This window comes from Misgurnus anguillicaudatus, chromosome 14, assembly GCF_027580225.2.
Source record: "Misgurnus anguillicaudatus chromosome 14, ASM2758022v2, whole genome shotgun sequence".
NCBI classification, from domain to species: domain Eukaryota; kingdom Metazoa; phylum Chordata; class Actinopteri; order Cypriniformes; family Cobitidae; genus Misgurnus; species Misgurnus anguillicaudatus.
Genome location: NC_073350.2, coordinates 21,773,064 through 21,790,473, shown reverse-complemented (window position 1 = coordinate 21,790,473; position 17,410 = coordinate 21,773,064). Strand labels below are relative to the sequence as shown.

At 39.2% G+C, this 17,410-nt stretch overlaps 1 protein-coding gene across 4 annotated transcripts in view; it reads right to left on the bottom strand.

Annotated features, from left to right (window-relative positions):
- Nucleotides 1-13,145: 13,145 nt before the first annotated feature.
- Nucleotides 13,146-17,410, bottom strand: part of sulf2a (sulfatase 2a) — a 34,110-nt gene continuing 29,845 nt past the window's right edge. For all 4 annotated transcript variants that reach the window (XM_073876077.1, XM_073876075.1, XM_073876076.1 and 1 more), the window contains 4 exons: nucleotides 16,110-16,318; nucleotides 15,507-15,746; nucleotides 14,984-15,135; nucleotides 13,146-13,334 (listed from right to left, as the gene is read on the bottom strand). In XM_073876077.1, the coding sequence (XP_073732178.1) occupies nucleotides 13,161-13,334; nucleotides 14,984-15,135; nucleotides 15,507-15,746; nucleotides 16,110-16,290 (747 nt within the window). In that variant the 5' untranslated portion in view covers nucleotides 16,291-16,318 and the 3' untranslated portion in view covers nucleotides 13,146-13,160. The remainder of the gene's footprint in view (nucleotides 13,335-14,983; nucleotides 15,136-15,506; nucleotides 15,747-16,109; nucleotides 16,319-17,410) is intronic.

Here is a 17,410-nt window from a genome sequence, read left to right as displayed (position 1 = left end):
TTTTTGTTGTTTTATTGATCTTAAATACATATATGCGTCAAACAGTATCATAAACATGACCATTTAGGTCTTAAGAGAAAGTAAACAGTTGAAAAAGAAAACGCATGTGTAACAGTATATTAAGTCTTTGCTTTTGTTCTTAAAGGGGAAGTTACATAATCTTACTTCTGTCTGTCACTCATGTTACTCAAACAGCATAGAGGAAATCTTTTATTACTCTTGACTAAATAACTTTTCTATTTATAATCCTTATTTCATCACTGACTGTTTATCTTCAGTGAACTTGAGTTTTTTTTGGGGGGGTCTTCTTTTTATGCTTGCTTTTTTGTGAGAATTATGAAAATTCTATTGCATTAAATATTTAAATAACATAAAAACATTATTAAAAGAAAACTCTACCGTGATACATATCGTTATCATGATATAAAAGTGTGATAAGATTTTGGACATATCTCCCACCAAATATTTATTTGACATTTAAAAAAAGTATTGTGAAATGTCCCCTTTAAAAGTCAAAAAGCACAGACCAGACCAAAACAAACATACTATGCTTTAATGTTTGCGGAGATAATATTCTTAACCCTTTCGTGTCTGTCTTTGATGCTACAGGTGAAGAGTTATCTGATGGAGACGTAAACAACAAAAAAACTCCAATGTGACAAATTTGGGTCATGTCAGACCTATTGTTCTTTTTATCTAGTTTCTTAATGCAGATCTTAAGTGTGCTACTTTAAGACAAGTGAGAACTCGGACTATCTGCCTCAATAGAAACACTTGACTAGGACATCTGATCTGGTGAAGAGCTATGAAATCTCTATGAATCATGTTGACAGAGTCAAAATACGTATAATCTGATATGGTAAAAGCCACAGCAATATAAATTACAACAAAACATGGTTTGAACACTTAAGTGTCAAGACAGGTATACAAAACTACTGTAAATTATCCTTTCCAACCGTCTTCACCTGTTTTTAGCATAGTCTGATGAAACTCAAGAAAGGCATCCCACCTATTGAACATTTCTACACCCCAAGTCTGTTCCTATGCCCTTATGCTGTGTACCCTATATGGTCAGTCACAAACTATGTTTTCATGTCCATATGCTATTTGTTCCCTGGGCTCAAACCCAAGCTGCTGCACAGTTAAAAAAAAATCCGAAACAGTCCAACTTTCACTTTTTTAGGAAGAAAAAACAAGAAATTTTACATCTGTTGATAGAGATATCACTGCATACGCAAAAAATAGAATATAGAGATGCACACCCCAAGAAAGACTAAAACTAACATACAGCTGGGAAACGCAAATAAAAACAACAGACCTGAGTAAGTATCAGCTGAGACAAGCAGGGACACCATCTGTCTCAGACGTACAAATCAGCTCATTTTACCTTCATTAACACCACTAAACATTCAAGCCTTGCCTTGAGAGAAACACCTATTGACCTAAGGATACAAGTTGAGGCATTAATCCCATTTGTGTGTGCAAATGTGACTGCGTTGTTGCTTATCTATGAGAGATCAACTGAATTATGGGTAAAGACAGAAGTAAAATAAATTTTTTACGTGTACGCAGGGGTCCGCGTACAGAGCACGTGATGCAATCAAAAGTGTGCACGTGTACTGTATGCGCACCGCCAGATTTTTGAAACCTACGCGTAGGTCTTGCATGGGCCTACAGGACAATGTAGTATGTAGCCCAGGAAATGCAATGCATTTTGTCGCAATGTGCATGCGTTGAAATCAGCGTACACGTACGAGTCAAATAAACTATACTTTGCAAGGCTGTGCGTTTAACCGCGCATGTACGTAAAAAACAGACTATACTCCGGGCTTAAGTTTGCAAAGCTACTGATCACACAGAATCGTGTCCTGCAGAATTTATTGTGCACAAAATCTACAGTCCTAGAGATCTTTCTCGCAAACAAGATCAAGAGCTCTATGGGTGGGAGCCATGTAATTGAAGAGCAGTTAAAGTACAGGCCTTTGTGTGCGGAACTCCACCCTCCATTTTCTCACACGTTTTCGCCATTTCAAGGGAAGCATTCGGTTTCAGCAACAGAACTCTTAAGACCACATTCCTTCTCATCAAATTCAATTGTCTGGCATCATATTATTAAACCTATTTGTGTATACATCAAAAATATCCAGGAAAGAGTGAGAAATGTTGCACAATATAAAACAATGGGTAAAGGATGGCTGCCGAGGCCACAGCTGGCATGAGGTTAAGTTGCCCAATTTGGGTGTTTTCTAGGTAAATCTGCAGTAATTACAGATAGAAAAACCCAAAACAAAAATACGTGAGTCCTTCAAGTGAGTCCTCGAACAAAAAAATATTTAAGAAAAAAAATACAAAAACAAAAAACGCATCTAGGTATATAAAGTAAAAAATATTAACAATGTGGTTTCATTTAGTTTTTGTTTTTACTTTTAAGGTGGCTCATTAGTGTTTGTGACTGTCACATGCTATGTGAAATATCATAAAAAATGTATACTTCTGAAGCTTGCTTTGGAAAGCTGACTTTATATATATTACCCATTTATATAGATATTGCTATAAAAGTTCATTGCCTATAGAAAACAACTATGATTATTTCTTCTGCACCACTGTAAAAATAACCATGAAATGGCTGGTCTCCAGGCAAGCACTAAAACCAACTACACAATGGCCTAAATATATTGTTCCAAAACGAGGACAAATGACGTTTTTATTTTGTGCTTTTATAGAAGTAATTTTTTTACATTCCATCTCTAAATTGGACTGCCCATAAACCACTCTTAAAAGAAAGGATGCAACAAAATTAATGAAGACAACAACATAATTCCCTGTGGCAAAATCTCTTAGCTGCCATTAAGTACTCTTAAAGCTGCAAGCCAAGCCAAACAATAAAATACTATTCTAAATTTGACACTTGACACGGGTTGGCCACACCAAGCCAACATGTTTAATAACAGGACCTGCCTTTTGACTTAACAAACATGTTAGACCTTTGGATAGCTATAGTCAATTCATCTAAAGATAGACCGTATTCCCTGCAAGGGATTATTTATGAAAAGTAATATAAAGAATATCCTTCCTGTGTTCCTGCCTAAACAGGTGCAAAAAGCCAGAGATAAACTGGTGACATAATGCAATTTAATACGGTGGAAGGGTATGCAAATATTGGGATAGGTTGGGTTACGTAATTGCCAGAGTTCAGGTGTGGCAAGCAATAACTTGAATATATTAAAACTTGCACTTTGTTCTATGTAAACAGCTTCTAAATGGCATTACTTCCATTGAAACCATGCGGCTTACTGCAAATTTACTTTGAATATTTGTTATTCTTGATTACAGAAAACGTGCTGTGTCACTCTCAAACAGAGACACACAGTGTGTCAGCTGAGTACACACATATGCAAACAATAGGCCTAGTACCACAGAGCACGCATGGAAGGTAGCACACACTCAGCCCTGCCCTTAAAACAGAGGAGCGCACGCATGCTTTTATTCAAACCCAAAACAAACTGCTGCACCTGTTAGAGGAATTCTTTAGTTCTTTAACATAAGGGCACTCATTCCAATAATACCAGGAAAAACTGGACACAAAGACTTTCAGGGTGGGTGTTCATACATGTTCAAATTTGTGTGGAAATCTGAATTTTTAAACTTAATGTATTAACTATCTCAACTTCACAAACGGTACTCTGCTTGAGCAAATCTCTCCTTATTTTCTATGCCTAAATTGATGAGAGTACTATTCCTTATAATCCTCCATGCAAACATTCCCACGGTACTGAATACCCTGAGAAAAGTGAATGATGGTGTGGTATGTAGAGGGCTAGGTTCCTGCCCCCCAGGCTTGAGGATACAGTAGACAACTGCATATGTAAGTGAAGGTACAGGTAGATTGAGCTGTTGTATTCGAGCCTTTTTGTCAGCCTAGCTCACCTTCCAGCCTCAAAAAAGGTCATAGTACAGCTGCTCCCGTCCATTTCACATTTATTTTCCTCGGCTACACCGACACTGGTTTCTATTATCATTGGGGATAACATGTCAGGACTGATATAGCTCGCCCTGCTTTAACAGACTGGTTACAAAAAATATGTCAGTCTGTTATATGACTGACTGCCAGCAAAACAATGTTTAATAGACAGTGGTAATGCACACTGAATGGGACAGTTCACCCAGATTTGAAAATTTTCTCATAATTTACTTTCCCTCTTTTTTTGTTCAGTCGAGAAGAAATTATGTTTTTTAAGGAAACCTTCCAAGATTTTTCTCATTTTAATGGACTTTAATGGACCCCAACCCTTAACTTTTTAAACGCAGTTTAAAACTGCAGTTTCAAAGGACTCTAAACAATCCCAAACGAGGCACAAGAGTCTTATCTAGCAAAACGATTGTCATTTTTGGCAAAAAAATATGCACTTTTAAACTACAACTTCTCTTCTTCCTCCGGCTGTTTGATGAGCCAGGGCGATCTCACGTAATTGCGCAATGACGTCGAAAGGTCACAAGTTACATATATGAAACGCACATTTGCTGACCATTTTAAACAATAAAAGGACACAAAGACATTAATTAGTATAATTCCACATACAAAAACGTCGGAACGGTCCTCTTTCTCCACACTTGTAAACACCAAGGCGTGGTTTTGAATACGTCATCAGTGACCTCTTGACGTGATGACGTATTACGTGAGGTTGCGCTGGCGCATCACACGACCGGAGGAAGACGAGAAGTTGTGGTTTAAAAGTGCTTTTTTTTGTTGTTGCCAAAAATGACAATCGTTTCACTAGATAAGCCCCTTATGCCTCGTGTGGGATCGTTTAAAGTCATTTGTAACTGCAATTTTAAACTGCATTAAGTATTGGGGCCCATTAAAGTCTATTAAAATGAGAAAAATCCTGGAATGTTTTCCTCAAAAAACATAATTTCTTCTCGACTGAACAAAGAAAGACTTCAACATTGTGGATTTTTTAAATAAAATTGAGTAATCCTTGAAGTACGCAATGTGCATGTTAATGTGAACTATGATGATAATATTAACTATCGTCATGAAAGCCTGCTATCGGGAATATTTCTGACAATATACAATACACGATATTATCGTCTATCGGCACAACCTTACCTTGGGTGTGCATTATTTTCAAATAATTCAACGGCCCCTCGTCAATTATTCCTTACATATATTAATGATGCTTAACCCTCTCAATCCATCATTAAAGTAATCCAAAAGGTTCCAGTGGGTTAATAAATGTCTTCTGAAGTGAAACAATACGTGTGAGAGAAAACAATAAATATTTTTGACTTATTTAAAGAATGTTATGTCGCATAAACAAACATATCTGAACATTATATTTACGTCTGGCGGCATGTCGATAATGTCAAATCTCGTTTGTTCCAGCACATCTATGTGAGTTGTCGTCATATGCGTTTTTCACCACAAGGAACACAATACATTTTTCTGTTCAATGGATAATTATACTTCTGGGATTACCAGGGTGGGAAATTATGAGACTTTTTATTATTATATGAACTACTGTAGTACTGTCAGGATGATGTTACTTTTCGGTGTGCTTAACTGGTGCCAGTATAAAGAGATTAGATTATGCAACAATAAATCTGAACCAATGAAACTCAGTGGGGTTTTTAAAGGCACATTATGCAAGTTTGTGGTATTATTCCAAAATTACATATTTTAATTTCTCCAACGTGTCGAGTCATTGTTGGTGTGCATTTCAATAAATTATGCCACTAAATACCATTGTCACTTCTCTTCTGAGTAAATAATCCCATTCTGCACACAGAGTTCAGTAAACAGGATCGACAACTGCATTCAACGACCAAATTCACCCTGGAAAAATCCAGGAAGTGACAACCAACCTTCTATTAAATCTGCGTAAAGTGTACACAACCAAACTGAACTACTGGCTAATGCAGTGACATCTCTAGCTAAAAGCACCAAAAATAAATACGTTTAAAAATACAACATCAAACTGTCTAGACAATTTGTGGTAAGTTCATATCCATCACAATATGTGAGAATCCCACCCATTACTAATGGATAATGGGGACGTGACAATGGAGAGCATTGTTAGCTCTACCATCAGGCTCTTTTCATTTGAAACTACCCCATTTACAATCAAAGCTTTCACAGCACTGGTGACCAATCACAATGTGAGACATAGCTTTGGGGGGGGATTTGGGTTAAGGATGAGGGTCTGCAATGCTGAACTACATCCCTCTTCCGGGAATTCATTCTATATAGAGCAAATAGAGTTGACATCATTTGGATGACCCACCGCTCGCATAAACTATATGTTTTTTGTTCACAAAGCTGCTGATCTACTTCCTGTCTCATGATGCTTCCACAAACTAGTCCTGGCCGGAAGTCGCATGCTGTAGGTTGTAACGGCCGAACAACAACTGTTTTACGAAGCAACAATAAATCCTTTCAAGAGGGAACAAATTTGACAAGCCCACCATTTACAGGCATGCGCACGCACACAACCCCAGCCACCTTACTCAGGACAAACAGGCACATTGACAGGCTATGAAAAAGTGGGACATGAAGAAACAAGTGTGAGGGGAGAAGACAGACTGAACATTGCCGTGGCGTGTAGACTAGTGTACTACACCAGCTGTCAGTGTCAATATGAACAGTTCTTCTTGAAATCCACAAAAAATGGTTTGGAGAGTAACTCAACCATTCCTTTTATATAATGATGGCTTTATCATAAACATGCCTGGTTATGCTCCCTGAATTGGCAAATATACGGCTCAAAGTTTGGGAAAGAGGCTGGTCTACAGGGTGGGAGCAGGGTCAGAGGTCACCTCACTACCTCAAAAGAGGACGTTGTCAAAGTAAGCTCCTAGGAGATGAGACAGAGCCATGAGTGTCCAACTGATTGAGTTGTTTGTATCAGGGCTTAGAAAACAGGCCTGAGGAAAGGATAAATACTGCTTTTGCCCAGGGGCTTGAAGTTCTGAAGAAGATTAACATATTAACATAATGCAAATCGTAAGGGTGGAGACAATAACTACATTCCAGCTCCAAGACATATTAAAAATACAATTAAAACTCAATGTCAAGTGTTGGTATGCAGTTATAGGCTAAATGACAATGCAGTGATCAAATTATAAATGTTACCCTGTCTGTGAAATCCAGGCTAATGTCTAATTTTAAGATGAGGAGCATTAAAGTTCGTAAAAAAAACAGTAAATCGCCAAAAAAAGACTAGCTCTGTATCTCTTCTATTGACATACACTTTTTACATGCAACACTTTGTCGTGTTTCTTCTCAAATGTGTTAGTACTGTTTTATAAGAGATCGGCTAATTAGCACTTTGGCAATAGTTTAGACTAAGATATCTGCGCTTCATGCTTAACTCATTGATTTTAAATATGCATGCGTGTGAGAGAGCAAGAGAGAGTAAGCGGCGCGCAAGTTGTGCAGACGCGTGCGCCCACGAGACAGACGCGGAAAGTGAAAGTATACTTCGCTACCTTTAACTTTTACGTATTCCGCGAGTCACATGCGTCCTTTCCATATGGATCACGGATCAACAGTGATTCGTCACAGTACTTTCAAAAGTGCATCCGAATTGATATGGAAGGTGCTGTATCGATGCGCACATAGCCAAGCGTTCATGGCAATGTATCGTCGTATCGATATTTTGAGCACAGCACTCGTACATACCCCAAAGTAAACGGTGATACGAGTTAAATCTCTTTTCTTGGACTACAACAAACACAAGGATTGTAGGCAACAGTTTACTTCCTGGGATTGGTGATGTAGACAAGACCGACATTATCATAATTCCACCCGCTTGAATTAACAACCTCTAGGTTAACTCCTGTTAGCAACAGAATCTTTCAAACATGGTAAGGAGCGTCACATTTCCGGCTGACGTCAAAGGTATTCAGGCCAATCACAACATACAGATTAGCTGGCCAATCAGGGACAAAGAGCTTTTCAAATCTGTGCGTTTTAGGAAGAGAGTGAAATCTATGTTTTTTAAACCATAAACCACGCGCACACATTGTATTATTCCAAATACTAGGGCTGTAACGATTAATCGTGCATATGCGCATTTTCTCAATGAATGAATTTTAATGAATTACGGTGAAATCCCGGGACATCCAAACGTCAGGGGGCGCTCTCATGCAGAAACTCCCTTTGTGCCACAGAAGAAGTAGCATTACAAACGCTATTTCAGAAAATGTCTACAGGAATTTTTATATCGCTGTTCTTCAAATTGTTTTAGGTATTTTCATGATAATAAAGAATATTTTGAATGATTTTGTTTAACGAGTGTTGCTTCTTTAAATGCACGTTATAAACGTCTCCGACTCATAATGATTTTAGATCGATAAGTGTAAGTGGCCACTAGAGGTCATTAAGTTTACCTTTCCATTGAATGTCAATCATATTACCGGGTTGAGACTGCAACCCCGGAATCTGAATAGCGACAGATCGTTTCTCTGCTTGTGTTTTCTTGCCTGTGTCTGGGGGACTTGGATATGCCTTTTTGATTATAAAGTCAGCGATTGTTGCAAGCAGCATTATATTGAGGATTTGCAGTTGCACCCCTTGGTGAGCGGAATGAGGTGTGTAGTTTGTGTTATGTTTATCAAACTTTATCTTTATTTATATCATTGTCTGTTTTGCAAGCTGTTCGCGTGGTCTGAACGCATCACGTGTTAACAATGTTTATATTTTGTACCTTTTTATTTCTATGTTTTGAATGTAATTTGATGTGAAAAATACTGTGATAAGCTTATGAGTATAAAAAACAATGTTATAATCAGGTTTATGTGACCTGCTATTTGTGTTTACTTTTAGTTTTCACGGTGCTTGAAGAAGATTGAAAATAAATGATTAACGTTACACCCGTTAGAGACTCTCTGCTTGTTATCGGGAAACCAGGGGGCAGCTACAGTGAAAACTCAACCGCTGAGCCATCCATCCACGCCATCTTCGTTCAGCTGATATGAGATCGGCCAACGCTACACGTGCGAGTGTGTGGATTCCATGGCTGCAGCGAGAGGCCTTCATCGACTAAGCTGGTAAACTCGACTTGAGACATCAATATAGAAGTCAGTGCCACAAACGGAATTACAAGCTCAGTTAATTCATATGGGACTTTGCACATTTTAAGAAAATAAAGAAAGGCATTATCCAAATTTCTTTGGATTTTGACTGTGCTACAAAGTACTGTAAATGCTAGACCAGTAAGACAAAGTACAAAGTCTAATGGCACAATTGTTTCACTTCTCCTGAAAGACTTTAACCCTTTAATTCTGACATCTTTGAGAAACAAATTGTCTGTTTGCAAATTGTCAGCAGTAATCTTGTTAAGACATTTGTATTGTATCTGTTTACTCTTTGGGGGCCAGCACAAGTGTAAACGTCTGATGTAAGTGGCAGCATAGTTGAGAAGTCTAAACCGTCATTTACTTCAAATTGAGTTTAGATGTAACCCCCCCCCAAAGCTTTATAGTGTAAACAGATCTACTGAGTCTTTACAATGTCATCTCCTGCCGACAATATGGAAAACCCTTCAGAAGCACACCAGACTAGGTCAAGCTCCCGTGAGCGTAGTTTAACAACAAAGGGTCAAGAGTTACGTGAACAGGAAGCAATGAAAAATGAAAGGACATTCAACAAAGCCTATGATGCCTGGAAACACGTAGCAAAGGAGGTTAGAACCAAATTAAAAGTTTTCTGCTCTGCTGAGGATCTTGATAGGATTCAAACAGAAGTCAAATCTAAACAAGCTATAGTACACCAAAATTATGAACCCATTCGACGCAATCAAACCGCTACTCCAGTTATCACCAAAAGAATGGATGCATGTGACACTCTAACGGTTGAGATCTGCGACCTTGTCAGCAAAAGACTAAAGAACATAGACGAGGCTTTCAAAGACAAACAAGAGAAAGCAAGAGTGAGAATAGCGCTAAATAAGGACGATTATGGGTCAGTTTTTGGGAATACTAAAACAGAAACAGTAACTTCTGAATCATTACAAAGATCAGAACTTAACTCAAGCGTCAACTCAAAATCCTCTAGCAAACGTGCAGACGCCGAAGCAGAATTAGCAGCCAAAGTAGAAGAGGCTAAAGCCATGCAAAAAATACAAGCCCAACAAGCGAAACTCGACAAACTGGAAAGTGAATGGAAACTCAAGGAAACTCAAATGTTAGCAGAAATAAAGCAAAGGGAGGCTGAAATAAAACAAAAGCTAGAAGCGGAAAAGACAAAGTTGCAACAACTACAAGTAAATAGTGAAGTAAGAGTAGCAGCAGCTCGCGTGAGAGCCTATAACAACTTTGATGGTCTCGAAAGTTTTAAGGAAGACACAGATCAGGAAACTCAGCATGATCAACAAGACATGGGACCTGAGATCTCGCTAAATCCGCAAGCAGCACCTTTCCAGCCTCACTTTATACCCTCCAACGTGAAAGTAACTCAGGAGGAAACAGGTCTCGCTCAGGCAATTGCAAGCTCACTTACCTTAAGCCGCCTACCTGTTCCCGAACCGACTGTGTTCTCTGGTGACCCCCTAAAGTTCATAGACTGGAGGATATCTTTCTTGGCTCTCATCGATCAGAAACCCCTTCCTGCTAGTGAGAAAATGTTTTACTTAAAGAACTACCTCGCTGGGGAGGCACGTAAGGCCGTAGAAGGTTTTTTCTTCCACAACTCAGAGCAAGCATACAAGGGCGCCTGGGCAGTCTTACAGGACAGATACGGAAGTCCATTCATTGTCCAAAGAGCATTCAGGGACAAGCTCACAAAGTGGCCAAAAATTGCGGCAAACGATCCAATAGCATTAAGAGAGTTCGCAGATTTCCTTCAAGGCTGCGCCGAGGCCATACCTCACGTCAAGGGCCTGAGCATTCTAAACGATTGTGAAGAAAATCATAAACTCCTTAAAAAGCTGCCTGAATGGATGATACGCAGATGGAGCCGTATAGTTGTAGAAGAGCTAGACAGGTCTGGAGAATTTCCAAGCTTTGCACACTTCACAGGATTTATGCAAGAAGAAGCTCGCGTCGCCTGCAACCCCATTGCATCCCCTCTCTTGATGAACCTTAAACCTAGCGACGAGAGATTTCCAAGAAGAGCTAAGGCACTCAACACAAGCATACAAACGAAAAGTCCCATCTCAGGAACCATCGAAAACCCAAACTTGAGGCTACCTTGCTTAGTCTGTAAGGATGAAACACACGGCGTCGTCAAGTGCCCAGCCTTCGCAGCAAAGACTCCAGATGAAAAGAAAGCCTTCATCCTCGAAAACCACCTGTGCTTCGGATGCCTAAGGAAGGGGCATATTACCAAGGCATGTAAGAGGCGTCACACCTGTGGTACTTGTGGCCGACGTCATCCAACCTGTCTGCACATAGACAGAGACAGGAATCCCGCTGAACCTGCAGACAGAGAGTTTACGGCTCCAGGGAACCGTACAAGCAAGGAAATTCAAAGGGTTATGTCACATGCTTTGACCCAGCATAGCTCTGCTACATCTAGCATTGTTCCAGTTCTCGTGTCGTCAATCAAAGAACCCAAGAAGGAAACACTCACCTATGCCTTGCTCGACACCCAGAGCGACTCCACCTTCATCTTGGATGATCTGGTTGCTGAACTTAATGTAAGTGTACAGCCTGTGCAGCTTAAACTCAGCACAATGACAGCTGTCGATACAGTCATAGCAAGCAAGGCTGTGTGCGGTCTACAGGTCCGGGGACTCAACTCTGAAATTTATGTCCAACTACATCAGGCGTATGCACGAGAGTTTATTCCAGTCGATAAGTCTCACATCCCTACTAGAGATACAGCCCTCCATTGGCCTCATCTGAAAAGTCTGGCAAAAGAGTTGCACCCGCTTCAAGATTGCGAGGTGGGTTTGTTAATCGGCTACAATTGTCCGTCAGCTCTGGCTCCTCTGGAAGTGATCACTGGTGAACACAGCGAACCATTCGCGCAAAAAACTCTGCTTGGATGGAGCATAATCGGGTCAGCCAATCCTTATTTGGACAGACGAGGAGATGAAAGCTTTGTGCATCGCGTCGCAGTGAAGGAGGTACCATTGGCCACTGATGTGTTGAAAGTACTGGAGTCAGACTTTAATGAGAAAGGTTACGAGGACAAGTATGTATCACAGAACGACGTTCACTTCATACAGTTTCTTAATGACAACATTAAACAGAAAGATGACGGCCGTCTCGAGATACCTCTACCCTTCAAGGACAATTGTTTCCCGACTCTACCGAACAACAAAAGGCTGGCTACTCTCCGACTGCAACACCTAGAGAAAAAGCTAAGGGCTAACAAACAGTACCTCGAGCAATACATTGCTTTCATGGGTGAAATTATACAGAAAGGTCACGCTGAGCCAGCCCCTCCACTCGCTGAAGGAGAGACGGTGTGGTATATTCCTCACCACGGAGTGTACAACCCCAAGAAGCCAGGGAAATTAAGGGTCGTGTTCGACTGCTCGGCAAAGTTTCGAGGGATCTCCCTGAATGACACTCTGCTAACGGGGCCCGATCTGATTAACTCTTTAGTAGGAGTTCTTTGTCGCTTTAGAAGAGAAGCTGTGGCTGTGATCTGCGACATCGAAAAGATGTTCCACCAATTTAGCGTTTCGCCCAAAGCCCGCAACTACTTGAGATTTCTGTGGTGGAAGGACGGATTGCTCAACACAGAACCACAGGAGTATAGAATGTCGGTCCACCTTTTCGGAGCTGCATCCTCTCCAGGATGTGCCAACTTTTGTCTTAAATATCTGGCACAAAACAACAAGGAAAAACATCCTGTAGCCTCTGAATTTGTGGAAAAGAACTTCTACGTGGACGATGGATTAACCAGCGTCCCTACAGCCAAAGAAGCCAAAGAGTTAATCATCAGCGCTCAAGAATTGTGTCAAGGTGCCGGCCTGCGGCTGCATAAGTTCAACTCCAACCTTAAGGAAGTTCTTTCCTGCATTGCTCCCTCAGAAAGAGCCATAAGCACTGATACTTTTAACTTCCAAACTGATGCAACCTCAGAAGGACTCGTACTTGGTATCCAGTGGTCAGCAGCAGTACATCTCAATAGTATTAGATTAATAATTCAATGCATAATCGTACAGAATTAAATTTATGAGTCAATGTGTAAAAAGCTTGAATCCTTACATATGTTGAGATGCATTGGGAAAGGCATTGCTGTATTGAGGTGCAGCATCCTCAGGGCCATGAGGGGCAGCGTGGCTCAGTACCATCAGGACGGGCCTGTGCGGGTACATTCGCTTTGACGTACGGAAGAATTTGATGCTGTCGCTTGTGATCAAATCAGTAAGATAATCCTGATAAAGAAATAACATTTAAGAAAGCAACATACAAAAAAAAATTGTTTTCTCATCAATTAAGAGAAAACGCTTTCCTGATGAGTTTTTCTGGTAATCTATAATTCAGCTGTTATCAACTAGGTGGCGCACTTTCCCAATTTATAAAACACTGAAGCATCCATTGATTCAAAAACAGTAAAAACTAACATATGTTTTGAGGATCACTATGAATCTTTGACAAAGGGCCTTTACAAATATATTTTAGCTTTTTGCTAAAAATTTTGTATTTTTGAAGAAACCTACCCAGGTTATTCTCGCAAAATTAGATTTATGAGGTGTCATAATAAAAAAAGTAAATGCAAAGTAAGAGTATCAAAATAAGAAGCATACAGTTATAAACATCTTTTCATGTACTATTTTGCACGTGATTTCAAATGACATCATACAAACCAATTCTTTTCACATTTAAGGGGAAAATTTTCATTACCGCAATGTGTCCATGACTGGATTTTGGTTCTTTTGACATGGAAATATTTATAATTAAAAAATCTAAAAAATAAAAAGGTTCAGTGCATGTTATACTATAAATATTTACAGTAAAGAAACATGTGGTATTTGGTGATTATTGGTAAATGTAGAGACAATAATAAGGAATATAAATGTGTCCAAGAAAAAATTTCTCATCCTCCGCAACAATTTTCAATCATTGTTTAAGCCCTCAAGGAACTAACATTTTCAAACAAAAATTGTTGGAAGGGACATAATTGATTGTGACACTCAAGATGGCTACCAGGTAAGCAGTTCTTATTTTTTCTCTCCAGAAAGTTGCATTTTTTTTGTCATAGTACCTTGACAACTTTTTAGTTCTCATTACCGAAACATGAGTTTGTAAATGCAATATGAGTTTGTTTAATGTAATATCATGTTGCGGTAATGATAATTTTTGATAATGATAATCTAAAAAAAATCGAAATAATTCTATAGGAAATATTTTTTAAATCCTCTAAAGTAATGATTCTTGTAAGTTCAGACCTTAATCTTATATGTGCAAAAAAATTGGCTTCAAGGGCTTTAAAAAAAATCTGATGCTGGACACCTTTTAAGTCAGGATTTCGTGAGAATCACCCACCCATATTTGAGAGGTAATAAAAAGAGAACAAATGAAGATCGTATGAAATGGTTTTTATCTGTTCTTAAATGTCTATATAATTTTAGAAAAACATTTTCTTGAAGCCATTTTTTTTTAAATGCTGGGGGGAAAAGAGTTAAAAATACATATGTGTACATGCACAAAGAATTCCAGCCCTAGTATTTTTTTTAATGCATTATTACGTAGACACCATTTGAGTTGTGCAATGCACTATTAAATTCACATTTGCATTACTTTTATGCATTTGGCAAACGCTTTTATCCAAAGTGACTTACAGTGCATTACAAGATATATATTTAATCAGTAAGGGGGGCTCAAATCTTTTGAGCTTTATGAGCACTATTGGTTTGGGTGTTATAAACATTAAAAATATGCATTTTCCAAATACTTTATTTTGGACCACATTCATTTGTTAATACACAGGAAAATATTGTAAATGATTTAGACACTATTGGAAAGTATTGCATGCAGTCTATAAAGGATAGATGGATATGCATTTCAAAAAGACAAAACAGACCTTCGGGTACTCTGTTCCATGCTTTTCCAGCATACCATTTCGACACAAAGTGTAGTTGTAGAAACGAGAGTTTTTGACGAGTGCTACCCATTCTCTCCAGCCAGGTGGTACATATGAGCCATTGTATTCATTAAGGTACTTCCCAAAAAAGGCTGTAAAAAGCGAAATAAACATAACACATTGTTACTAAATTCAACATCATGTAACCACATTTACAAACATCTGATTAGTATATACTGTAATAATATTATATAGGGGCGGTTTCCGGACAGGGTTTATCCTAGTCCCAGACTAAAATGCATGTTTAAGCTGCCTTTATTTTTGTCCTGACATATATCTTAACATATATCAGTGTTTTGTTTCAAGATGAACACCGGTATTGTTTTTTTTAAGTCATCTTTGCAAAAAATACTTAAATGTCCTAATATAAAATACCTAGTCATGGATTAATCTAAACCCTGTCCGGGAAACCTCCCCTTAGTGTCATAACAACAGTGCACATAATTGCATGATGTTTACTAACCAGTCCTGTAGCCTGAATTGTTAAGGTGGACGGCAAACGTATGTGGTTCATGGTGGGCCTGCCAGGACGGAGAGGAGCAGTTCTCATTGTTGGTGTAGGTGTGGTGGTTGTGCACATATTTCCCGGTCAGTATTGAGGATCGAGAAGGGCAGCACATTGGCGTGGTGGCGAACGCATTGGAGAAGTGGGTGCCGGCTTGCATCATTATACGCCTGGTTTTGTTCATGGCCTGCATGGAGCCTTTGGGAATATATGTAGATTTGAAAAAGACAGATAGAGAGAAACAGATCCAGATTGTTTTACGTAACAGATGCTTGACCATAAATTTCCTCCCTAAAGGGCTTCAATGAAAGAGTCGAACAAAGACCTGCAATGAGGCCATTATGTTGCCACTTCAGTGATTAAAGTGCCAACAAACAAGAGGAAAAACAGCATGTCTGGCACAACGGATCCCAGCAGTTGGCCGACACTACTACATTGAATGAGTAAGGTGCCCTACTGCAGAGAATCAAGTCATTCATAATAGCCAATTATTCATAATTGTGAATCAGTACAGAAAATACAGCACAGATGTTCTGATAAATGCACAAATGGGCAACGCACCAAGTTCAATGTCTTGATCATCTGTAAGTATTAAAATGATGTTTGGACGAACATTTCGTCGATCCCTCTGAAGACGTGACCTCAGCCTCTTGCCTGAAAGGTACATGGTTCCATCCGAGGGCAAGAGGAACGTGAAGATGAAGACAAGGAGAAGGGTGGCTGGTCTCCACCCCACTGCCATGGCTTTAACCTCAGAGTGTCTTCTCAACCTGTTTGAACAAAATAAAAATGTATTACAGTGGTTTATCTTAGACTTGAAATACCTAAATCTAGGGAATTGCTATACATACAATGTGTAAATACATTTTTTCCTACTATGGAAGTCAATGGTGCTCCTGCTTCTTACTTGATTATACATATCTTCTCTCAAAAGAATGATTTTTCTATGGTTAATTTAATCTGGCATTAATTGACAACAACATTATACATTGTCAGAAACACACTCACACATATACACACCCTTCTTAAATTACCCCTGCTTTCCGTCCTTTGGGCTTTTGGTCATCGTGGAGTCAGTGAGTAACTAAAGAGCTTTTCCATATAAAATGATCTTATTTATGATGCTTGGCATTAATTAATCATTAATGATGCGCAGGGATCAAATCGGTGTTGATGTGTAACGATCGGCTCAGTCGAACAAATGGCAGCTGGTGAGGATGCTAATGACAGTGGGCTACAGGCCAAAAGATATCAGAGAGAGGGTGAACGATACGGGCCAAAGGTTAGTGGAGGAAAAGGTCGTTATTAGAGAAGACGGTTGGGTGCTAATGGATTAGAAAAAATGTGAGGGTATGTGAGGCCAAATTTGGGATGGTGCATGTTTATGGAGATGTGGTAGAAAATGCTTATGGGTTTATTATAGTATATGGGTAGTTGACATAAAATGCTTTCGGCAAGATAATGGCGCGCGAAACGACCGTGGATCACATTTAAACTCGGGTCCCTTATGAGTACTTGGACCTGAATGCAACCTGAATGTGGCAGTCACGTGGATCACAGCGCCCCCTAATGTGTGGTTCAGTTTCTTCCTTTTAACATTTTGACGTTCATCATATGCAATGTTTCTAGTTGCATCTTTAGTTATTTCGTAACGGCTTACTATGTTTTCAAAAGTAGATTTTGCAGCGAAAGACAAAATAATTTGTTAAAGGGACTCTTCACTTTTTTTAAAAATATGCTAATTTTCCAGCACTCCTTAAAGTTAAACATTTGATTTTTACCGTTTTGGAATCCATCCAGACGATCTCCAGGTCTGGCGGTACCACCTCTAGCACAGCTTAGCACAATCCATTGAATCTGAT